Raw genomic sequence first — 25,046 nt, forward strand, 5'->3', positions numbered from 1 at the left:
CTTGGCCTGAGGAAGTTGCCTCTGACTCAAAAGACCCTAGGAAGGCTCTTTGGTCTGGCTTCAGGGTACCTCTCATGTTCTACCTCTATCCACCCGAGGGTAACCCATCTCTGGCCTCAGAACCTCATCCTACTTCCCATACGTTCTATTTCCCAGGTGGCCTAGAACAGGCACCAACTGGCTTAGGTCAGGATTCTGTGCTGAGATCCCTGACATGCAGGGAGCCAGGCCTGAGCTGGCCCTGATCCCCAGCGTGTGTCCTCAGATCTACTTCATTTGGGTGACAAGGACTCAGCGGCAGTTTGAGTGGCTGGCTGACATCATCCGGGAGGTGGAGGAGAACGACCACCAGGACCTGGTGTCTGTGCACATCTACATCACCCAGCTGGCTGAGAAGTTTGACCTCAGGACCACCATGCTGGTAGGCAGGGCAGGTGGGACACCATCGGGGCTGAGAGTTGGCCCCAGCCATGCCTGGCTGTGATCCTCTCCCACTTCCTTCCCCAGTACATCTGTGAGCGGCACTTCCAGAAGGTGCTGAACCGGAGTTTGTTCACGGGCCTGCGCTCTGTCACCCACTTTGGCCGCCCTCCCTTTGAGCCTTTCTTCAACTCTCTGCAGGAAGTCCACCCCCAGGTGGGTCCACTCCACATCTGTTTTCTTCCCCTTTTATCACCTGGGATCTGAGCAAAGCTCAGAAACGTTCCTTACTATGCACGCAGGACTACCCTGTCCCTCGATGGAGCTGATTTTCACCATGAACAGAGAGTGGGTGGCCACAGGTCTCATATACAAGCTGTCCCGCAATTGGAACACTGATTAAGTTGGCTTTTTTACGGTGACTTAACACAAAAGTGAGCTAGACTTACAGTGAGTCAGCCCTCCTCGTGCATGGTTCAGTGGGAACACGGATGGTTTTTAACAGAGACAGAAATCTAGCCTACACCTTAAACATGAACCTTGCTCTTTTTCTGAATACTGAAATACTCTGCCAGTGAACACGTTCTCCTTTGGTTTTTCCTCCTGCAACAGGTTCGAAAGATTGGAGTATTTAGCTGTGGACCCCCTGGCATGACCAAGAACGTGGAGAAGGCCTGCCAGCTCATCAACAGGCAGGACCGGACTCATTTCTCTCACCATTATGAGAACTTCTAGGCCTCCTGCCCGGCAGAGCAGGGCTTTGGCCTGTGCCTTCACCCAGTATCCTTTCTTCCGGTTGCCTCAGCCTTGGCCCTCTTCCCGCCTGCCAACTTGGTCCAGGTAGTCAAGCCCAGGCACCGTGTGTGGACTCAGAGATCTCTAGGGCCAGAATGTATCTGAGCTTGGAGAAGGGCACTGTTTAAGAACTAAAGGTTCACAAGTAGGGGGCCTTTCGGGTTGGGACAAAGTGAGGATTCTTCTAAGGAAAAACGCAAATTCAGCCGATGGGCTGTCGAGTGTATATAGGTAACTGTGAGCCTGAGGATGAAGTCGTGGTATGGATGCTGGCATCTTTGAGCCCTCTTCACACTGTGACCTTCCTGTCTTCTGGGCTCCCCACTTTCAAAACCGTTGGGAGATGTCTTCGAGTGGGCAGGGCAACTTACAGAAACCCTCACAACCAGCCTAACTGCACAATGTAGTCTCGCCTTTCCTTGCCCAATATCCGCAAAAGCAGTAATGCCCCCCCAGCCCTGCCTCCCTACTCCAGTAGTCTCTTTTGCAAATAAAACGCGTTTCCATCTGCGGGGTTTCTTTTTTCCTGCCTCTGTTCAAGGTGAGACTAAGGAAACCATCCACCCAGTGAGCTTGCTTGCCAGGGTGGCGCAGACATCTCGCCAGTATCTACAGAGTAAAAGCAGTTAGGTCTGAGTACTCTAACGGGTACTCCAAGGTGCCCAATGGAGGTCCCTTCCCTCCTCTCAGGATACCCTGCCTCACTCTGGTCAGTGTTGGGTGCTGAAGCCTAATAAGGAAAGGCAGAGAAGCGTCTCTAGAGCGCTGCAGTCCTGGCTTCTTTCAGGACATCAGCCACCCTAGGTTTGTCCCGAGAAGCGGTCTTCCAGGCAGCATAAGATAGATGTCCCCTAACCCCTCTAGGTCTGTTTTCTCATTTGCAGAATGGTGAGCTGCTCTTCTTGTCATTCAAAGACAGGGCAACCCTCGGGAGAATTTCTGAAAAGATGCCAGATTCCAAACGTTCAGTCCATTCCTTCGTTTCTCAGATCACACACCCTCACTTTGGAGGAAACACCCACTGAGTTAGACTCCCAACTGATTCACGGCACACATTAAAACCGCGGGCTCGGGTTGAGAAAAGGGGCCTCAGGTAGTCAGGACTACCGACCCGAAGGCGTTTGGCCCCACAGAGCAGCAGGGCTGCCCGGCGACGGCGGATGGCCCTGAGGCCCGGCCACCAGAGGGAGCTGAGAGAGAGCGCCGCCAGCCAGCCGGTCGGTCGGTCCGGGGCTGAGGGGGCCGCGCCTCCCGCCCGCGCGCGCCTTTCGCGTGGCAGCGCCGCCCGCCCCTCCCGCTTTGTCTCCGCCGCTCAGATAACCCGCCGCGGGCGGGAAGCGGGGCTCGCTGAGGAGCCGCGGCGGGAGCGGTGCGGTCTGGACGCCCCTTGCCCGGCGTGAGCGGAGGGGGAAGTTTTGACGTTTGCTCAAAGGAAAGAACTGAAGCTTCGACAGTGCTTTTCGCAGGCGGCCGGCGTCAGCTCCGGCGCGGATTTATAAACAGCCTGCGCTCGCTCGCTCGCTCGCTCCCGCCCCTCCCGTCAGCCCCTGGGCGGCGCCGGCGGCCGCGCCTGGTGGAGCTTCTGGCCGGGAGCCCGGGCGGGCCCTCTGGGGACAGGGTCTGGGGGGATGGAGAGAGGGGAGGGGACAGAGGGTGGTGGTGCTGGAGGTCGCCACTTCCTCCCTAGTGTCTGACAGGGACGGGAGCCTCCTTCCTCTTCAGGCTTCCCTCTTTTCCCAGCCCCACACAGCCCCTTTACTCCAAGGCCCAGGATCCCTTCCCCTTTGTAATAAATTAAGGAATCTTCAGCGCCTACTAGATCCTAGGACAAGGAGAAGCCAGGTTTGTGGCATCACGTCCTTGGTAAGAACCACAGCCATCCGGCGGGTGACAAAGCTCTGTCCAGGTCTATCGTAGTGCCCGGCCTGGTTCTCACAGCTACAGAGTCCGGATGGCCACAGGGTAGAGCAGGGACATGTGTTCCGCCCCCTTTATGGGCAGCTTGCGGCTGGCATAGTGATGCACGATTTCAGGGACGCTGCTGAAGGGTGGGCTGTTCTGGCCCAACACGTACTTGTGTTCCTTGGTCCGGGACAGCTTCATGTGCATGAAGCCCTGACTGCTCCTAGGAAGATGAAGAGAACCTGGTGACCGCGGGTTCTTCCCAGTCTCCTACTTCCACCCCCGCCACGCCCCGGCAAATGTGGTTCCAAAGCCAGCGTCAAGTGGGCGGTGAATAGGGTTGGAATGGTGGGTTCGGTAGGTAGCATGAGACGCTGGCTTTGTGGTGAGAATGCTGGGTGTGCCAAGAATGTGTGTATGGTGAGTGTACAGGGTGTGTGCTGGTGAAAAGCGCAGTGACCAGCACCCTTCAGTTCAGTGATCTCAGCCCGGCAGCCAGCAGCCAAGGCCGGTTTAACCCTACCTTGATTTGTTTTAGAGACAGGCGCATGTAGGTCAGGCTAGCCTCAAATTTGGCCTCAACCCCCTGATCTTCCTGTCTCTACTTCTTGATTACAGGTGTGCGCCGGTTTATGGGGTGCCAAGGACTGAACCCAGGGCTTTGTTAGGCAAACACTCTACCAGCCGAATTACAGGTCCGCCTTACCCTCACCCTCTTAAGCTACATGGAAGCACCTGTGAGGGGTTGCTGCTGACTCCTGGGGAACCACAGATGCCCCTGGCAGGAGGGAGAGTAAGCAGGTGTTGACAATCAAGCTAATCTTTGATGGAGCTCTCCTTCGCAAAGTCTATGGAGGAACTACACTAATCTGAAAGCCCTCCACATCTGAGAACTCTCAGCTGTCCTGGAGACATCCCTTCACTACGTGGGTCTTATACTAAGCCCTCAGCTCATCCATCCAGCCCTTTAGGCCTGGGATGACATCATCTGGAGGCTCTGTTACTCAGTGAGGCAGGACAGAAAGAGGTCTCGGAGTTGAGGGGAGGGGAGCCGGAAGCCCCCCCGTCCTGGAGTCTGATTGAAGCCTCTTGCCAGCAAAGCAGCAAGAGTTCTCCCTCAATTGCCATTTGCTGTAAAGGCTGCTGACACAGACTTAATATTTCTTTCAAATATAGAAATTTTATGTTAAAGTAGCAATGAGCTACTTAAGGCCTGAATGTGTATGCTCTTGGGGAATGTGTAACTTCAGACTCAACTCCAGTCCCACATATGACTATGGTAAAAGCCAAGACAAAACAAAAGAATATGAGCTGGGAGGTGGTGGTGGCAGACACCTTTAATCCCAGCACTTGGGAGGCAAAGGCAGGCGGATCTCCGAATTTGAGACCAGCCTGGTCTACAAGAGTCAGTTCCAGGATAGATCCAAAGCCACAGAGAAACCCTGTCTTGAAACCCCACCCCCGCCACTCCCCCAAAAGAATATGAGCTAAACCCTCTCCCTTCAGGAGCCTGTACTCACATTTGAGTATATCTTTTCTTCAGAGCATGTCTTTTTCTCCTCATACTTAGCTATATACTAAAATAACTTTAATAAAAATTTCCACATGATTTCATAAATTGGCTAGTCCTGAAATTCTTTTGGTATCAAAGTCACCAATCCTGGCTTGGCCTGAGTTGACATCCCTAGAACTCTTAGGGAATTCAAGTTACTGAGGATGACAGTGGGGCATTGGACCTCTTTTAAGTAAACCCCAGATGCTGACAAGAGAAGACCTTCCATTGCCTCTCCCAGCTCCCTGAACAACCCAGAAAGTCCATTTTAGCTAGCCCTCTGCCTTCCAGAGACCCAGCGAGCAATGCTCCAGCCAGCTCTCAAATGCCACCCACATTAGAAAGTACGGGGTACGGCACTCAACAAGAACAATGTCCAGACTGCCACAGGCCTGGTCTGCCAAGCCCTAGGTCTATAACTCACCCACAGGCGTAGACTAAGGGATGTTTGGCAGAGCACTGAAGCCTAATGGCCTACTGCTAGCCTCAGCCCAGAGGAGCAAGAAGAGGGCACAGAGGCCTGTGTGTGGAAAACAGGACCAAGTGAAGAGGCTACTGCCGTGGGCTATTTGTACACTGTGCCAAGATATATTGCTGTCATTGGCCCAATAAATAGCTGGATGTCCCATAGCTAGGCAGGACTTTGGGGCAGAGAGAATGCTGGGAAGACGAAGGTGGAGTAGCCAGCTAGACATGGAAGAAGCAGGATGGGGAGTACAACGTAAAGGCATCTGAGCCACATAAAGGACTGTAGATTACAAGATATGGTTAATTTAAGTTATATGAGCTAGTTAGGCAGAAGCCTAAGCTAAGGCCAGGCTTTCATAGTAAGTCTCTGTGCTGTTTTGTGTGGGCTGGTGGCCCAAACAAAAATCCGTCTACAGACTGCCTCCATTCTGACACTCTGCACCAGCTCAGTGTGAGGCTGGCAAAAATCCGTCTACAGACTGCCTCCATTCTGACACTCTGCAGCTCAGTGTGAGGCTGGCAAAAATCCGTCTACAGACTGCCTCCATTCTGACACTCTGCAGCTCAGTGTGAGGCTGGCAAATCGCATCATGCACCCCATCTACCTGGGCACAAAATAACAAATAAATAGATAAATATATAGAGAGATAGAGAGATAGATAGATAGATAGATACATAAATAGATAAAAGCCTACTTATTACACTGGGAAACAAGTGAGAACATGAGAAACCGAGGAGAAGAAAGGGGTGAAGAAAACCGGCCCCCAAGTTCATTCCTCTTGGGGTCTGGTTCCTGCAGTCTTCCTTAGGAATCTTCCTGGGTGTGTATCAGGATGTGGGGCCATACTGTGTGGTGTACGCAGTGGCCACACAGGCCCTAAGGGAAAGGAGCCAAGGCTGTGAGGTCAACACAGATCTGTGGGCAATGGGGAGGTGGGGTAGGAGGCGGCAGCTTCCCTGTGCTGAAGGAAGCAGTGTGGGCCTAGTCTTCTCTCACCTCACAGTTTGATCCCTTCCCACAGTCCACTTGGGAGAACGACCTTTCCCAAACTGTACAGGGTGTTTTCTCAAGGAACAGACTCACTAAGAAGGGTACCATGACCTCCATCTGCATTACCAGCCTCTGCAGGAGCGGCTATCTGTGCTTCTCAACCTCCAGGGACTAGTCCCAAGGGTCCATTAAGACACAGCAAGGTCCTCGCCAGACCCTCAAGGGGTTGGGTGGGACCAGCTGGGCCACAGGGCCCAGGGCTGGCAAGGCTCTTTGAGGAGGCTGTTTAATTACCAGTGAAAGCCCTTCCATTAGGGAGAGAAGAGAAACCATAATTGTATTTCAGAGAAGCCATTTATATGCAAACGAGACCTTGGCAGACAGCCTGTGGGGCCAGATCAGCTAGAGCTGGAGCAGGCATCCCGGCCTGCCTTTTTATTCCTTAGACTAAGGCAGTCCCTCACCCCTAGCTGCCCAGTTCCACTCCAAAGATCCAAACCTTGGCGGTGTCTCCCCTTGAGCTGGGCAGTACCAGATTTCTGACATATGGTACCTGGTGAGGGGTGGAACCTGTCACTGAACAGTGTGGTTCCCTTGGTCAGATGGTGCTAGGTTCTGGTGTTTGTGTATTTTGAAACAGTCTCTGGGCTGGTCCGGAAACCCTGGGTGTTCGGAATCGTGCCTCAGCTTCCTGAGTAATTGAGACTACAGTTACTATCAACATGCTCAGCTTGGAGCTTAATTATTAGCTGGTGACCTTGAGCAAGTAACAGAGCTCCGTGAATCTATTTCATCTGTATAAAAGAGATTTATCAGAGAGTGGTAGTTGACTTGGACATGGTATATATGCTAGGTGGTATGTGCCAAGAATTTTAATTATAATCTTAATAATAATGCACCACCTAAAGTTGTGTAAATCAGACTTTTGACAAATGAATTTTTCCAACATCCTCTTTGATTTTATAGCTTGTGGACTTCTAGAATATGAGAGCTAGAAGAAAGCCATTATCAGCTCATTTCTGCAAGGGGACAACCTGAGGCCCAGAGAAGTTAAATGTTGTCTGTGGTTACACAGCTACTTTATCAAAGCCCAGATTAGAACCAAGGCCACTTAACTCTCTCCGAAGCTATTTCTGATCTCTTCTGGTGAACATGAATAATACGCGTGCAATTCTGCCCCCTGGACTTGTTTGAGGGGTAGGGGGCATTTACCAGTATCCAGTGCTCCAGGGAATGTGGTGTGAGGTAAAAGGGACACCTCATTGCAGCTGGTCACCTCATGTGGATAGCAGGCTGTCCTGGGTAGAGTTTCTAGTTGCCAAGAGGCGCACAGGCCATCCTACTATGGAGTGCCTGGGAGTCTGCGTCTAGGCTCTGTAGAGCTGTCCTGAAGGAACAAGCTGATGGGAAAGGAGGGCCTCCCTTGACCACCTTCTCCTCTCCCCTCACACACAGAGTTCTTCACTCAGTGCAATGGCTTTGCACCTCCTGCTCTACCCTCCTCCCAAGACCTAGCCCCCCCACCATCACCCTGCTGACTACCTCAAGTAAAGCGCCTGTATCTCCTTGTTGGTGCTTCTACATGTTAACAATGATGACAATGGTATTTTATTTACACCTAAGTCAAGTCCTAGTATTTCATTTAATCCTTCCCAATAAAATGGATCATATTCAATCTTATAAAGAAATGGAGGCCTAGCCTGGTGTGAGGCTAGGCCTCAAGGGGCAGAGGCAGCCAGATCTCTGTGAGTTCAAGGCCAGCCTAGTCTACAAAGCGAGTTCCAGGACAGGCTCCAAAGCTACATGGAGAAACCCTGTCTCAAAAAAAAAAAAAAGAAATGAAAATTTAAAAAAAAGGAAGGAAAGGAAGGGGGAAGGGAAGGAGGGAAGGAGGAACGAAGGGAGGGAGGGAGGGAGGGAGGGGAGGAGGGGGTTGGAGGGAGGGAAGAAAGGCAGGCAGGCAGGCCCAAAGGCATTGGACAGCTAGTGACAGAAGCCTTTTGAATTGGACACTACACTTCAAGTGCGTTTCCCTTCAAGCACAGGGGTTGAGGCGTCTCAGACACTTCAGCCTCCACAGTGCCTGGGGTGGAGCCAGGAGATGTTCACAGGGTTCTTCCTAGCCTGGTTGGACCAGAAGAGACTACTGGAATCCTCTTCTGCCCTGCAGGCTAGCGGGCCCTACCCATGGTCATCCCTACTCACTTGAGGGAGAGAGAGAAGTCGTTCTTGCTGGTCTCACTGTTGCGCACCAGGTAGCTGGCCTCTTTGCATAGCCGGAGCAGGTTCTCGGCGTCTGTTCGGCTGATGGCCCCGTGGTACCAGCTGAGGATGAGAGAGGGAAGGAGGGCATCTCTGCTGGGCCCCTCGCTGTCCAGGCACACCCATTCTGGGTGTGCCCTGCAGGGAAGCCAGTGCTAGGAGGGGAGGAAGAGGGCGGGAGTCCCCAGTGGACACAGACACTCACACCTGGTTTTCCAGAGGCAGTGCTGGGTCTGTCCACTCCCCCAGGGGGCTGCTGGGTTCCATGCTCAGGGACTTGGCTGACTTGTGGTTCCCAGCAGAAAGCCGGGAAGGTAGCCGTCCCTTCTCCTCCCGGCCAGGTGACAGGCAGTTCTTCTCCGATCCTTCAAATTGGGCTGTAAGGAACATACTGGTCAGGGACTCTAAGGTCCCTGGAGACAGAACCCTACTTTTTCCAAGTCCCCAGAAGGGTCAAAGGCATATTCTGGAAGGGCATGCTCACCGGCCTGCTGGCCTGCCTGCCTGACTTCAGGGGCAAAAGCCTGGGCCACTATGGGGAGAGGGGTATAGTTGCTGAGCCACACCAGGTCCCTTGGGGCCTCCCAGTCCACTCTGGCAGGCGAGGGAGGACAAAACATGAGAAACCACTTAAGCTTTCTCCCTCAGCCGTCTGTCTTCCCTTCTTCCATCCCCCTCAGGGTAGCTTCAGTGTTGATAATATTGTTTCTTTCTCCTCCTCAGAGTTCATTACCGTTCTCCAAATCGCCTTGCCAAGCCATTCTGTAGAAATGACTTATTGATCTGAGAACAATTATCTGATTCCCCTTGGTGCCATCCTGACAGGCTAATCCTGTCCGAAGCCGCCAGACTGCTGGCCCTCTCCACCCCAAGGTCGCTGCCCATTGTTTTCCCTCCCCCATCCACAGAAGTCCAGGGACTAGCATCTCTAGAGCAGGGCAGCCTGACAGCTGAGTAAGCACAAGGGGACTCCCAGTGGGTCACATGCCCACAGGTACACATGCACAGGTGACGATCTCTCTATCCTGCACTTACAAAGTATCTACGAATTCTCATGCACAATGTACAACAGATGCCCATGACTGTACACACACACCAACACCCACACACACCACTGGGTGTTCATTCTGGGCAACATTAGATGGAGAAGTTGATGCCTTCTTTGCCCCAACCACGGCTCTTTCTCCTTGTAGTTCTTGAATGAATGACTACCTTATTGTCCTTCAGGCACCAGATGCAAGAATCTCCATTGCCAGCACTTCCCCATAGCTCACAAACGCCTGCCTTGGCAGGCAAAGCCCCACCCAAAGAGAACTTAAATTTTGAAACAATGGATTCTTCTTTTTGTAGACAGGCTGGTCTGGAACTATGTAGCAGCTCAGTGTGGCCTCAAACTCAAGGCAGTCCTCCTGCCTCAGCCTCCCAAGGGCTGGGATTATAGCCGGCAACAGTAGATTTTTGTGGTGTGGTGCAGAATACTTGGAAAGGGCCTTTGTCAAAAGACCATGCGTACAGCTCTCGGGAGAGAGGGATGTGGACTGTAACGAGGGGAGTTCTTCCAACCCACACCCACAGGGCCTAACATGTAAAGGACCTGTCACCCTGGCCACAAGTTCCCAAAGGACCCACCGCTGCTGTCCTCCAGGCTGGGCTCTGGGAGGGGTGAAGCTGGACCGGAGATGTCCCTGTCCCCGTCAGGCAGGGAGGGGCTGCTATCCAGCTGTCCCACAGGCGGAGGCCAAGGTAGGTCTTTGATGACCTTTATGTCAACTGGAGCCAGCAGCAGAAGGGAGAAGAGAAAGAGACAGTGACAGGGACAGAGAGAGGCAGAGGTTGAGACACCAAAATGCAGAGGTAAGACACACAGCAGCCTAGGAAGGAGGCCGTGCAGAGGCAGCACCGGAGGAGGACAGGAGGACTCGAAGGGCCAGTACTAGTACAGCCTTGCCCGGTGAAGAAAAGGGGACGTCTTGAGTGCCAAGCAGGAAGGCACAGGGTCTTGTTCCATCAGCCCTAATCTTTCACCCCTCACTAGCTTCCAGTGAGGACCAGGAGAGTGGCACCACGGAGTGGGAACTGCCCACACCTCCCAGGGCCACACCCAGTTCCCTGACATCCCTCGTCTCCTTTCCTCTCCTGACCCCCAGCCTGGGAACTGGTAGATCCCAAGACTGGGGCAAAGCCTTGGGGTATCTGGAATGCTCAGACTTGGGGAGGATGAATTTCTTTGAAACTCCTCCCAGTCCTGAGCAGAGTGACGCCACCAGTGGCTGCAGGACCACTAACGAGGTTTCCTAATGATGAACATAGATTTTCCCATTAAGCAATCCAAACAGTATTGATTCTCCAAGGAGACCTCTGGAGATAAATGGCCCATCCTTGATGGGTGTGTGCTTTACAGGAAGCAAAGCAGAAACCTGTGGTTTCCCAGTCTGGCTGCCAGGGTGGGGAGGGGAGGGCAGAGCCCAGGGCTGGCTGCAGGATGAGCTGTTTGTGTGTGTGTGTGTGTGTGTGTGTGTGTGTGTGTGTGTGTGTGTGTGTGTGCGTGCGCAGCGCATGCTGCAGCTCGCATGACGTGTATGCATGTGTGTAGGGACATGGAAGCAGGAATGAAATCTAATGCATCCTAACCCTCAAGATTCAGGCCCTCTCCCAATTCTAGGCCCTTGCTCCCCCCATCTCAGACTGCCAATATGCACGTTTCCATGGTGGACTTGGGTCCGGTACACAGTGGTTTGGTTGGGACAGGAGAAACCTGATCTTCATTTGGCAACCTCACAGCCTCTTTCTGTAGCCCAGAAATGCCCTTGGAGCCAAACACCCCTCGTAAGGCAGAGCCTACCGCTGGACGTACATCTATTCTCATCATTTTCAGTGTTAAATACCCTCCTTGTCAAATATTGTTAACATATGCCACAAGTTTCATAATCCTGTATTGAAATTTCTTTATTTTTATCCAGAGCCCCAAAGGTAGCTAAAGCTCAAGCCTGCCTCTTCACCTCAAATGGAGACGTAGGAAAGGACCGTCACTCTTACTGTGCCCGTGTCCTGCACACAGCGCTGCATCCACACTGTCCAAGTCCCAACTCCATGCACAGAACTCAATTATCCTGCTCTAGATCATGCTTGGTTCCTGGGGTCCACTCATTCCATTCTCCTGAGCCTGGGAAGGGCTCAGAGACCCCAGCAGAGCTGCCCTCACCAGCAAGACTCACCAGCGAAGGCTTTGGAGATCCGTTCCTTCTTCCACTCCCAAGGCTGGTCATACTCTTCTGGAGGCCTCTCATCATCCTCAGGCAGGCGGGACTCCCTGGGCCAGGGAGTCCCCTCACCTTCTGGGCTGGCTCCCTCATCCTCTGGTTCATAGGGTGTGTCATAGAGAGGGAGGGGTTGGGCTGCAGTCTCCTTAGAACCCCGGATTTCTGCCAGGGCAAAAAGGAGAAATGTGTAGTGAGTTAAGCACAGCCCTGACCATCTCTGGTAGTATTTCTTCAGAGCTGATGCCCTGCTCTGGGGGAAACTCAGCAGTCACAAGTCCTGGTCCCTCACTCTCAACATTTCCTGGGCGCTCAAAGCATGCTACCCAGGGGAGGAAGTGGCAGACAAGTGGCAAAGGAAAAGACAGGAGAAGGATCCCAGGATGGCCAGCAAGAGCTGGGACACGGGAGTGGCAAGCGAAGGCGGCTGAGGTGCGGTCCTCGAGTCCACCTCTTCCTCGGGGCCCAGCTCTATTTCCTTACTTCTGCTCCGGCTAAAATAATCACAACCAGGAAACCCTCTGCTGCTCGTACATCTCAGACCTCTTCTCTTAAAACTTTCCCCTTGAGCAGGCTGGTGGTGGCGGCACACACTTTTAATCCAGCACTCGGGAGGCAGAGGCAGGCGGATCTCTGTGAGTTCGAGGCCAGCCTGGTCTATATAGAGAGCTAGTTCTAGGACAGCCTCCAAAGCCACAGAGAAACCCTGTCTTGAAAAACAAACAAAAGTTTCCCTTTGACAAGTCAGTGTCATTTCTCCCTCCCACTGGTCTTTCTCCTGGATCCTCTCTTGGCCTCTGTTCCCAAGCCCAGGCCTCACTCACTTCTTTCTACCCTGACTCCTGAACTGCTTGCCCGTTCTTACAGCACCACTGAGTCTGCAGTGCTGGCCCTCTTCGCTCCGCTGTGAACGATGCCATCAGCTTCCTTCAGACTCACTGCCTTCTCCAGAGTTAGGGAATCTTCTTGATCACTGACCTAAATCTGACAAAAGCCTCAGAGCTAACTTGTCACAAAAAAAAAAAATGTGTACTTTAGGACCGGGACTGCATCTCAGCGGTAGAGCACCTGCTTAGCATGCACGAGTCCTGGGTTTAACGCTAGTGCCATCCCTAGGGGAGCCCAGGCCCCTCAGAAGAAAAATGCACACTTAGGAGCATATTATTCCAAGACACTCATGGATCATGCTATCATCTCTCAGACCTGAACAGGGTGGAATTCTTACTTTCTCCACTTCCGGTCACTATGACGGCTCCCTTGAGCCTGACCCTACTGCATTTTCTTTTCGTTTTAGATTATTTTGTTTTTAAGTATATGCATATACCTGTCTAGATGCAGGTTTGTGCACATGAGAGAAGATGGTTACGGAGGCCAGAGGCGCTGCATCCCCCTGGAGCTGGAGTCACAAGCTGTTGTGAGCCAGCAGATACGGGTGCCGGGAAACAAACCCAGGTCCTGAGCAAGAGCGGTCTGTGTTCTTAGCCGCTGGGCCACTTCCCAGTCCCTCCACGGCAGTCATTAAATCTCATTTGCACGGCCAATACCTGCTGACTTTCCACCTCACCTCTCCATATCCAGACTTTTACTAGGGCAAACCTCTACTTTCAGGCTCAGGTTTCCAGGGCTCCTGGAATAGTGCTCCTGGGGTGATACTTCGTCCCTTCACCCATTTCTAACAAGAGGGCAGGACAGCTTATCTGATTGGCTATTTTCCTCAGCTCTGCCTTCTTGCAGACAAACAATAATTCTGGTTCTTTCTCTTCCATGCAGGGAGACACCTGTCCCTGAGCAGAGGCCCACAGCTACCCTGTGCTACCAAGTCTGAGTGCGTGTGAGTTTGACTCTCTGGAAAAGTATTAAGAAACCCATTGTGTTACCAGCGCTGAGTGAAATTCTTTGATCAACTTCATCAGTAATAAAGCTGACATTTTAATCTCTATTAGCCCTTTCCTTAATCTTACTTCTTAATTATTTCCTCTAAGGAGAGGAAGAAAGAATTTTTAATTATTGGCTCCTTAGACCCCAAACAACTGGGCTAGGCATGGTAGCACATGCCTGTAATCCCAGCACTTAGGAGGTAAGGACAGGAGGACTGCTATAAATCTGAGGCCAGCCTGGGCTATGTAACAAGTTCTAGGCCAGCTTGGACTACATACTGATACGATGTCTCATAAAAACAACCCAAACCACAACAGTATCAAGAAGCAACAAGTCCAACCATTTCTGAAACAGCTTGCTAACTCAACTTTATGACAGGCAGCTCTTCTAGTTCATTCGGTAAACCACAGCCTCAGAACTCCCCTTAAACACCACATCAATCCTGCTTCTTTCTTCAGCACAGTCCAAACTCTTCACTTCAGCCTCTTCTCGGTCTCTGCCACCTCAGAGCCTGAGCCAGTGCTTCTCTTGGCTCGGCCTAGTCCTCTTTGTTCACCCCCACTCTGACTCTAGCCTGGGGTCATTTCTTGGCCTCTTCTCCCCAAGGGCAGGTCTGACTCCGTGCTTTCTTCTCTAACTCTGAAATACTAGCTCCACGCCATGATACCTATGTATCATGTACATTCTCAACCACTGTTAGTGTTCCTCTTTGATAATGTCAAACTCCTCACACTTCCAAAGGCTGCTGACTGACTCTTTTGGGTTTGTTTGACTTGATCTATACCCTCATCCTGACCCTCCTGTCTCCAGTACTTCTCCTGGACCTTTGCTTACATGGCCTCCTCTATGGCCTGAGGTGTTAGACATTACACCTCTTCCAAAATGACTATCCTGAAGGCCCTGTCCACATTCCTGAGGACCTGGCCAAGACCTCGGGGAGCATCTCCCTCATCTCCATACTTACCAGCCATCATCTTCTGGGCTTCATAAGGCTCCATGTAGCCATCATTTTCAGGGATCTTCTCTGGAGCCAATGAAGTTCCTCCTGAGCCTTCAGCAGTGTCCTGAACATCAAACGGGTCTGCATAGTCTTCTAGGATCGCCAACTGTGGGAGTCCCCAAAGAGAACGAGGCTCAGACAAGGGCAGGCCGCTCTGTTCCCCAGGTAGAGACAGGGCTTCTTTCTTTCCTGCTACATTTCTGCCTCATGGTCATGTCCTAAGCTAAACAGGCAGCAAGAAACTCCTGGGTTGTAAAGAGAAGCTTTTTCCTTGAGAGGAGCCTTCCTGCCAGCCTGATTCCAGAGCCGCATCAGTCCCAAATAAACACACAGGAGGCTATATTAATTATGAAGCTGTTGGCCTTGCTTGTTTCTTACTGGCTAGCTCTGACTTAAGTAGTTACCCCATAATTGTTAATCTAAGTATTTCTCTTACCGGAGAATAGTTCTGGGCTTCCTACCCCATGGCGTTACATCTTGACTCTCTGTGTTTCTTCTTCCCAGAGTTCTCCTGGACTCCTAGTCCCACCTATCTAGAATCCTATTGGCCAGACGGTGCTTTATTGACAAATGCACAGGACTTCCCCCCCCAACACTGGGTCTTAGAAGTTTATCTGAGAGTCTGAGCTGGACAACAGCCTATACACAGTGGTTCAACAAAGAGAACTCAAAAGCACTGGTTACAGATGTGTTGCAAGAGTTGGAAGAGCAGTGCCGCCTGCCACACTCTAGATGTTCAATGAAGAAACAGCCAGTGATCTCAAAGAAAATAAAGCAGATGGTGCAGCACACACCTGTAACCTCAGCACTCAGAAGGCTGAGGTCTGGTCTACATATCAAATACCAAGCCAGCCAGAGTTATATGGTAAGACACTGTCTCAAACAAAAGCCAAACCAAGCCAAACACAAAAAGAAAGAAAGCAGAGACATCATGTTGTCACCGTTCTGTTGTTTGATCCTTATCATGCCCTTGTCATGTGGGTATCACACTCTCTTTGAAGAAACTGGAGAACAGGTAGTTAGTGAACACCCAAAAAACATTCTGCTTAAATGGAAAACAATCAAATTTGGAACTCTTGCTATTTGTGCACAGGGCCATCAATGTGTGGCCGGTGGGCTTCTCAGCCTCCTGGGAGAGAAATGCCTTGAGGCATCCTGGAGCACTACTGACACCCCGAGTTCCCAGAGGCCAGGATGTAGAAAGCCAGTCTTAGCTTTCCATTTCCCAGATGTCCATCTCTTCCCCATACAGTGGTTAGCTGTCAGCCTTCTCGAAGTCAGAGCAGACGGGCTTAAGATGCTCTGGGCAGGGCAGGGCTGAGGACAATGGAGTTTTTCTCCAAACTGGGCAGGAGAAGGTAGGACTCACCAAGACAGACCCTGGAGCACTGAACCACTCACTGGGTCACCGGTGGCATCAGAGGTGGCTCTGGGGCCTGTGGCACAGGGAGAGGCCATGCCTGCCCTTCACCAAATTGAAGCCTGGGCTTCAGATCTGAGCTGGAGCAGAGCTGTGGGAGCCAGCTGAGCCAGGTGACCACCCTGCCCTCAGTGAGAGGCTCTGGGAATGGGAACCTCTGGAAGGACAAGATAGAGAAAGAACCAACCCTAGCCCAGGCATCCCTTTGGCTGTTCCCTTGACCCCATCTGGTCCATCTACAGGTTTCTTTTTTTTTTTTTTTTTTTTTTTTTTTTGGTTTTTTCGAGACAGGGTTTCTCTGTGGCTTTGGAGGCTGTCCTGGAACTCACTTTGTAGACCAGGCTGGCCTCGAACTCACAGAGATCCGCCTGCCTCTGCCTCCTGAGTGCTGGGATTAAAGGCGTGCGCCACCAATGCCCGGCTCATCTACAGGTTTCTGAGGTTATCCCAGTGGCTGTCTCCATCTTATCCGCGGGTGTTTACCCGTTTTAGTCTGGCCCTCGACTCCTTTACTTCCTTTCATATCTGCCTGCAGGGATACGTCACACCAACCCATCAGTGCCCCAAGCCATCTGCTAGCCCAGAACTCTCCTTTTCCTGTCTCTAGCTCCAATAAGCAACCAACTGAGGCACCAGAAAAATCTTTCTGTTATATCAACACCATCACCCAAGCCCTTCACTCCTTTCTCCGGGAAACAAATAAATCTGTTCAAATCCATCACTGTCCCCAGCTTTTTCTCCCAGGTCAGTGGCATCCGCAGCATTACCCACTGCTGGCAACCCTGCCGGTCAGCACAAGCATCAACTCCTGCGTGACAACCAGTCAACAGGCGTAAGAGTCATCTGACACATTATCCTTAACCCTTACAACAAATAGATTGCCACCGTTTTTGAGGAAAATGTTCAAGGAAAAAGAACGAGATTCTACTTTCCTCTTTGAACCACTGCTTTGGAAGCACTATGCTCGTTTTATTCATTGGTTTCCTCTCTGCCTGGATCCCCTTCCTGTTCTGGCCAATCCTTACTCATCTCTCTTCCCTCAGGAGGCCCTTCCATGCTTCTTCAGGCCTGCTGGGGACTTCTGTCCTGGACTTTGATCGCTTTGTGTGACAAACACCTGTTTTACTGGATGTCTTCAGGCAGACAGTGCACTTCCAGGGGTCAGCACCCACATTTTCAGCTAAGCACCCAGGAACTGAAAGCTCGCGGTAATGATGGTTAAATCCATCTCATAGGAGAGGGATGGGCGGAAGCACTCTTCCCTGGTTGATTTAGAAGAGGGAGAAAACACGAACTTGAGTAGAGTAAGAAAGGGAGGCCAAGAGTCTCCAAACAAAACTTGGTTCTAACAAGCTTCTCAGTGAGCTTAAGTCCTCAACAACCTTCCGGGGGCCCCGCTTCAGAGCCCTTCCAGGCCTCCCCTCTGCAAGTCTGGTTAGAGTTGCACATGGTTGCCTCTCCCTGACGTCCTGACCCCTCCCAGGCTGGTGTGGGCTTCCCCAGCGCCAGCTGACTGTGCCTGTGGGCAACCAGGTGGCAGTTCTACAGGCAGCTCAATGGCTCTTCTGTTCCACTCCTGGCTCCACACCCTGCTCCGGGAAGCCCCAGACCCCCACCCTGGGCTGGGGCATCCAGAGAGCTACCCACAAGGCCTAGAACAGGAGTGGCAGCAGAGTCACCAGCTGGGAAGGCTGGCAGGACTGGTACCCACGCTGGGCACAGAGAATTCCAACGAGAGCCAGGCCCGCTTGCCCAGAGCTTCTGTGTCTACAGGGGGATAAACTGCTCACAGAAAAACTGTCCCTGCGGACCATGTTTGGCCTGCTGTGATTTGTTGTCTGTGGCCCCCCATTCCCTCTGATGTGCCCACTGTCCTGCCCAATACCCATCACAGCCCCAGCACATAGCATATACCGAATTCATGCTTACTAGAGTTCTTACACAGGCTTCTATCCTAGAAGTGACACCAATATGCCACAACCCCCACCCTAGTCACTCTGATCTTTGAGTGACCTGAGCGGCTAGTGGTGGTGGGAGGATCCAGCTCCCTGGAGAGTCTACTTTTGAACAGGGATCAAAGCCTCTGGCTCAAGGGCAGATGGGAGGAACTGGCAGTTAGGGCATTGGAAAGGCACCCAACACAAAGGTGATATTTAAACACATCCTCTGTTCTAGCCGGCTTGCCGCTGAAACATTTCCCAACAAGCAGGTGAAGTAGCTGCTACTCTAAGGGCTCTGTGTCTCTCACTCCCCGCTCTCTTCTGCCATCTTACCAGACAGGCTGTCTCTAGGACCCTGCCACTCATCTGTTCAGTTGGGCAGTGGCCCTCCCAGAGCGGCTGTCAGCCCTTTTAATCTCCTTCCTGCCTGTACCTCTCCCAATGTAGCTGATAGGGCTACCATCTGTTTCCACCTTCCACTCTCCAGCTGGCCAAAGCAATGTGTTCCTGACCCTACCCATGGGTTCTGCGGGTGGCGGAACAAGTACTTGGGGGGCTCCAGAGTCCCCCAAATCTCTCATTGCATATTTCCTCCAGTGCTTCAAGTTTACATTTAGTGCCTTTTCACAGGCATTTCCAATTCCCTCCTCCCCCTGCCAATTTTTAGGTTTATATTTTTGTTCAGGGGCTGAGGACATAGCTCAATGACAAGAGCATTTGCCTAGCATTACAAGACACCCCCAACCACCACCAGTTCAATCTTTAGCAATGGAGAAAAAAAAAATCACTTGCCTGTAGACAGTCTGATGCTGTTTAATTTAGTATTTCCCCAATGTATTTACATCACTGAAAACCTATGAACCAATCAGTGTGGTTAACAGTACAGTACTTACTTTTCTGAGGTCACACATTTGTCCCTGCTCCTCCTACTTAATGTAATACCTTCCACTATTGTATACGCCTGGGAAATGCCAACATAAAACATATGAGTTATTTTCCCTTTTCTAATTATAAAAGCAATGCCATATGTACAAAACAAACACCACAGACATGTGGCTGCTGCCACCAATCCTTATAAGGCCTTGGGTATGTCATGTCTGTGTTCACTTCAAGACAGTCCCACCAGTGCTAGGCTCTAGCAATTGGGAAACAGTGAGCTTCATCCCTTCTCCAAGAGTCTTGTGTGGCTAGTTACAAATGTTGCATGAATACAACCTCTCTACTGGGCACTGGTGGCAGGTGCTGAGGGCCCAGGCATGGCGCTCAGTCCAGAGTCCTGTTGTGTTGTAAACTTCAGAGCTACTTCTTGCTAGCAGAGAAGCCCTGGAAGTGGGACTTAGCAGCCCTGTGCTTAGGTTCCCCATGTACAAGTCGGGGATAGACTCCTCTTTTTTTTTTTTTTTTTGGTTTTTCGAGACAGGGTTTCTCTGTGGCTTTGGAGGCTGTTCTGGAACTTTCTCTGTAGACCAGGCTGGCCTCGAACTCACAGAGATCCACCTGCCTCTGCCTCCTGAGTGCTGGGATTAAAGGTGTGCGCCACCAACGCCAGGCTTAGACTCCTCTTTCTTATAGGGTTGCTATAAACACTGACTTTCCAATACATGCTAGCTGCTGGAAAATGGCACCAGGCACAAGACATGTGCTCAGTAAATGCCAGCCCCTGTATTATTAAGGACCAAGAGATCACATTTTGGAGTCCTTCAGGAGCTCATGCTGTAAGACACAAAATAAGCTCTAGGAAGATGAAGCACCCAGAGGTTCTGGAGTTACCCACAAACTCGTGGCATGCAGGAGTTGGGCCCCATATTTGTTCTTATGTAGTCATGTTGGTTCTGGGATGAGGACAAGTAGAATATGCAGGGGGCACCCCTCTAAGCACTCGGCCCCAGCCAGGATTGCTTAATGTGGGCAGCTTTCTTTACCCATCCATGAACACCGGGGGCTCAGCTGTTGCCAGCTCTCAAGAGGCAGAGTGCAAGGGCTGAGATTTTGAGCATGGCCAAGTCAGATGCCTCCCAGGGATCTGGTTCCAGACTGTGACTCTGTAGTGTGAGGGAGCAGCAAGGAGGAAACAAGGTCAGCCCCACAGTCCATCAGCAGTCACGTTCTTGAGCCATCCTTGAAGCACAGCGATAACACAGACGACCAGCCCAGGGCTGGTCTAACTGGGCCACAGAAGTCCCTCCCCTGGACTCCTCCCTTTGTCATGACTTTCCCCCTTTATCTCCAACACAGAATAAGCACAAGATAAGCTGATTAGACTTCCACACTCTGTGAAGGCATGGGAAGGCAAGCTCAAGGGGGTAAAAATGAAAGAGAAAAACCTCAAAAGAAAAACATACAAGGAGCAGGTGTCCTTCCCAGCACCAGGCCTATCTCAGTTTAATCCCTTCCACCCATACGGTGGAAGGAAAGAATGGACTCCCAGAATTCCTCTGACCTTCCCATGTATGTCTGTATGTGAGCACACACACAATATACATAAATGTTTAAATTTTTTAAAAAACGTTCTCGGTATAGGGCTAGAGATAGGATGCAGTAGTTAAGGACACACACTCTTCTTGAAAACGACCTGCGTTTGGTTCCCAGCATCCACATCTAGTTGCTCCTGTAGCTACAGTTCCCAGGGAATCTGATGCCATCTTCTGGCTTCGAAGGGCACTACATTCACATACACAAAACCATACACAGATACACATAAACATATATACATTTTTTAAATGTTAATGAAATTTTTTTAAGTTTTCAATACAACTTTGAGAGGTTATACACTCCTGTTAAAATTTGAGAGCTATGAGCCTTTCCCCACAAAAAATGAGAAATATCTACACACAATTTCTGGGTGCTTAAGAGCCCCAGGGTCTCACCCATGAGCTAGAAATAGGAGGCCTGGTTTCAATATGGGGCACCTTGTTTTATTAACCCTGTCAGGTCTCACCTTCTATTGGCACCACGGAGGACACACTGCAGATGCGACAGACAACTCAGCCGTCATTTAATCACAGCCTCATTCCCTTTCCTTAATAAGATCACATTTTTCCTGTTGAAGCTTGGAGAACAGTGAAGGAATGAAAAGGAGACCCAAAACCCTGGCCCTTCTGCCAGAGCAAAGTCTGGAGGTGGGGTGAGGGCTCAGCACCAGAGGGAGTTCTTTGGGGGGCTATCTGGCCATGCCCTAGCTGCCGGTTGCGGGGTGTTGATCTTGCTGTTCCCACACCTGCCCTGCCAGGCCTGGCCAGATGGTCAGCTCTGTGTCTCTGCCAATTACACCAGTGGCTTTCAGGGTGGGCTGGCAGCCAGAGAGCCCTGCATAGGAAGAAGGCTAATGAACCTCCAGGTCCTCAGGGCCCTGTCCAGCTCCTCATTCCCTCCTGCCTCCTGACCCTGTGGGCTCCTTGGCTTCTCCAGCCTAGTGGAGAAGAAGCATTTCTGCCCATTTCATGCAGTCTCAGGGTACAGCCCCCCTTGGAGTGTCCTGGCACCTCTTTCTGCAGAGCTGAGAAGAGGAAGGAAACAGCCACCAGCATAGTGGGAGTAGAGATCCAGAGGTGGCATTGCGCATGTCACGAGCAGTAGGCCCTGGGGGCATCTGGCCACTTGGTTTTGGGTAAGAGCTCAGGCACCTTGCTGGACCTAGCTTTCCCAAGGGAGGACTCTGGGATTTCCCAAAGTCTGTTCCTAGATGGGAGGGAGTTGATTGATCTCTGAATAATGAGAAGCCCTAGGTCAGCCCCTGGGACAGCTCAGATGGCACGTCCTGGATCCTTTATCACGCCCACCAAAGAAAGCACAGATTGTGTGGCTCCTGGGAGAGCCTGTTGGATTTCATTCCTGTCTCTGTGGCTGGCTGACAAGAGAATCAGACACCTCTTGTGCGCCCCCTCCCCCAGGTCCGAACAACCCACAGATCAGAGCTGAACCAACTGAAGCCTAAACGGTCTTGGCAAGAAGGCTCTCAGGGTCTGCATGAATGGCTATAGCTCCTTCCTTGGAAATTTCTGGGAGGAAGCAGAACTGTGTCTTGGAAGTCTCTGACACTTAGGTCACCCTGAGAATGGACAGACGCCATTTCAGGACATGTGTCAGACACTTCAGAGAAAGAAAGAAAAACCAAAATTAAAAAACAAAACAAAAAAGCCCAAAACAAAAACTGGACCTTTTCCTGGAGGAACCCACAGCCTGGTGGGCAGTTTGTTAGGTCATTCTAAGCCACTGCAGGGAGACTAGCCAAGGACAAGCTTAGGCCATTGGCCAAGAGCCAGTGACCAGAGAGGAGGAGACTGACTGGTCAGTGGGCTGGAAGGCCTAGCTTCATTGCCACACACATCATAAAGCAGTAGGGGTGATGAGAAAGGAGACAGTACCGCCTGAGAGAAGCGCCCCTGAACCTTCCTTTACAGCTTAAAGATGCTAGGCCAGGAAGGACAGCCATGCTCTGTGGACAGAACTATGGGGGGAATGGTCCACACATCTGGGACTCTTGTCCCTACCTTGACACATCTCTCTTATCCAGGACGCCTCGAGAAACAATACTCTTTCGGTTGAAAACCCCAGTTCTGAAACCTGAGGATTCAGACATTAACTGCTCTCTAATTAGATAAAAAAAATCTTCTCTGCTGAGAGGTGAATAGCCCGGGAGACACTAGCTCTCAGACATGAGAAGGGCAGCAGAGTTACCTACCATCTTCCAGTGTAGGGAGGGGGAGACTAAGGACTGCTTTCAGCTGTCTGTCTTCCAGGACAGGATAAAACGGGAATTAAGAAGGAAGGCAGATGTCCTGGGAAACAAACTGTTGGGAGCTTTCCTCTTTTCCCCAGTGTCTGCAGATCCAAGAAAAGCTGCAGCCTTTCTCAGAATGAACCGAGGAAGAGGGAAGGAAAAGGAGACGATGGTGAATGAACTTAGCTGCTCAGCCCTAACAGGGCAACAGGTCCTGACCACCAAGTGTCCTCACACTGGGGGGGACCCCAGAAGGAGTGCATCTGTACCCACTGCACAGTGCCCACCTTGGTGTCCATAGTACAACAGCTCACCCCCTCTAATCTCACTGGGAAAGGCAAAGGCCAGCACTGGCTGTGTTCACATAAGAAACCTCACTTTTCCGCTCCTCTCTGGGGCTTCAGACTGAAAGGATGCCTGAACTCCAGGACAGGGTGGGAGGGAAGAGAAAGGGGAGAGGAGGGTTGGGCGCGCAGGGGAGGGGGAGAGCTCTGTGCGGGTTCTGCCTTGGGGGGAAAGAGTCAGAGATCAAAGGGCAGAGAAGCTGCTGCAGCATAGAGGGCACAAAGGCTATAAACTAGCAAAAGGGGGGGGCGGGGGGCGCTTCTCAATGTCCGTTAGAAAAAAAAATGCTCCAGGATCAGGGTGGAGAGGCTGCAAAGCAGAGAGTACCCATGAGGGACGAGGTCACCAGTTCTGGGGCCCTAACAGGAAACAGGGCAGTTTGGGGCTCAGAGTAGTCGGTAGAAAATCTAACAAAGAGGTTAAAACCTGAGCCCCCGTGTTAACCAGAAATACTGACAGCTAAAGGCTGAGCCCCAGCCAAGCTACCTTTGTCCCTCTCCAAATCTCCAGACCTCAGACCACCACCCAACCAGGCCACCCACGCCCGGCGCGGCACTCACCCTGTCGCTGCTGGCATGGGGTCCGGAGATCCGCTCCTCCGGAGGCGGCGCTGGGGGGGCCGGGGGTCTCGACCCGAATGAGGCGATGCGGGGGTGAGCCGTGGCGCGGGGGCGGAGTGGGGCCAGGGGCGGCGGGGGTGGAAAGGGCGGCGGACACCGACGAGCTCCCGGAGTAGGGGTCCTCGAAGTCTCGGTCACGCTGCAGCCTGTAGGCGGCCAGGATGTCCGGGGGCGGCGCAGGGGGCGCGGCCGGGCAGGGCGCTGGGGGGCGGTAGTCGGGCTCTGGGGGAGCGGGTTTGGCGCCCCCTCCGCTGCCGGCCCCGCGAAAGCCAAGGTGCTCCCGCAGCCACTTTGCCACTCCACCGCTGCCTCCCCCTCCAGGGCCAGCCCCGGCACCCCCAGTCCCGCGGCGAGATCCCCCGGGGCCGCCCCCCGTGCTGCCCTGCGCCCGCGACCCAGGGCCGGAGCCCGGAGGAGGAGCTCCGCTCAGTAGCATGGGGTCCTCCCAACTGAGCGACTAGACCGCGGGCGGCGGGGGCGGGGCGAGAGGGGCGGGGCTGCGCCGGCGGGAGGGGCGGGGCTCGCAGTGACGGGAGGGGCGGGGCCCTCTGCCTAACGGGCACCTGAGGACTCCAGAGAAGTGGATGGGAGACAGCAGCGGGGTGCGGGGTGCGATTGCCGCGATGGGGGAGAATCTTCCACGTGTCGTCGCGCGTGCTCCTGTGGGGCGTTCAGTGGTCTCATCTGCTCTCCTTCTCCAGCTCCCACTTTGCGTCAGACGCGGAAAGATGAAACCCCCCCAGGCACATCCCGCCCATCTCATTTCTCCTCCACCCCCCTGCCCTGCAACCCCAGAGGCTCGGAAACACATTCTCAAAGAAGAGTCTAGGAAGGAACTGGTCTTTAGATGTACCTCTTACTGCCCTCGCCTCGGGAGTTTCTCCTACCTCCTCCTATATCTCAGCTCATACCCAAATCTAGGTTGTTTTTCTATCCAAGCATATTTCTCACATCGCATGTAATCAATTCCCTGGAGACACCCATTGCTCTGAGTTCCACATACACCCACCCGCTGCTTCACATGCTAACAACCCTCGCACAAACAATTCCCACCCACAATCCCACCTGTCGTCCCACACACACACACAGCCCTGATAGTTGCACTGCTTTCTTGTGGAAATCCCTCAAGCTACGCCCTGGATTTGTCAATCAGGTTGGTGACAGAATAAAAACAGACAAGTCAATGAATCAAGTAGAGAAACAGTTGCAATGTATTTTTCCCATCCCCTGGGAAACCGTCTGCCTTACCACACCGTGGTACTGGTTCTACACACTACCTCGTGTCTCTTCAGTCTGGCCTCATATTATAGCTGGCCACGGATTCTCTATAATAGCTCAGTCTGGTTTAAACTAGCCACCCTCTGCCCCAGCCTCCAGAGAGGGTTGAGTTGATGGACTAGCACCACCTTTTGTATGACCAGAGCATCAGGGAAGTCTCCAAAGAGGAATGTGTTCAAAGCCGAGAGAAGATAATGT

At 52.1% G+C, this 25,046-nt stretch overlaps 2 protein-coding genes across 3 annotated transcripts in view; one reads left to right on the top strand and one right to left on the bottom strand.

Moving 5' to 3' along the window:
• The window catches only part of Duox1 (dual oxidase 1), a 33,546-nt gene extending 31,821 nt beyond the window's left edge, over positions 1–1,725 (top strand). Inside the window, exons 32-34 of one of the 2 annotated variants that reach the window (XM_040746186.1) lie at positions 266–421; positions 508–636; positions 1,033–1,725. In XM_040746186.1, coding sequence (XP_040602120.1) covers positions 266–421; positions 508–636; positions 1,033–1,155 — 408 coding nt within the window. In that variant the 3' untranslated portion in view covers positions 1,156–1,725. Of the gene's footprint in view, positions 1–156; positions 422–507; positions 637–1,032 lie in introns of those variants that run through there. The other variant, XM_040746187.1, reaches the window with a different exon arrangement.
• Positions 1,726–2,669: 944 nt separating this feature from the next.
• On the bottom strand, positions 2,670–24,028 carry Shf (Src homology 2 domain containing F). Its single transcript, XM_005068538.4, is given in 8 exon segments — positions 2,670–3,340; positions 8,334–8,453; positions 8,596–8,767; positions 10,020–10,160; positions 11,606–11,812; positions 14,490–14,631; positions 23,511–23,567; positions 23,569–24,028. Coding segments are annotated over 8 exon segments (1,464 nt in total). The 5' UTR covers positions 24,007–24,028; the 3' UTR covers positions 2,670–3,153.
• Between the last annotated feature and the right edge of the window lie 1,018 nt (positions 24,029–25,046).

Source organism: Mesocricetus auratus, unplaced genomic scaffold, assembly GCF_017639785.1.
Source record: "Mesocricetus auratus isolate SY011 unplaced genomic scaffold, BCM_Maur_2.0 Super-Scaffold_100004, whole genome shotgun sequence".
In the NCBI taxonomy this organism is placed as follows: domain Eukaryota; kingdom Metazoa; phylum Chordata; class Mammalia; order Rodentia; family Cricetidae; genus Mesocricetus; species Mesocricetus auratus.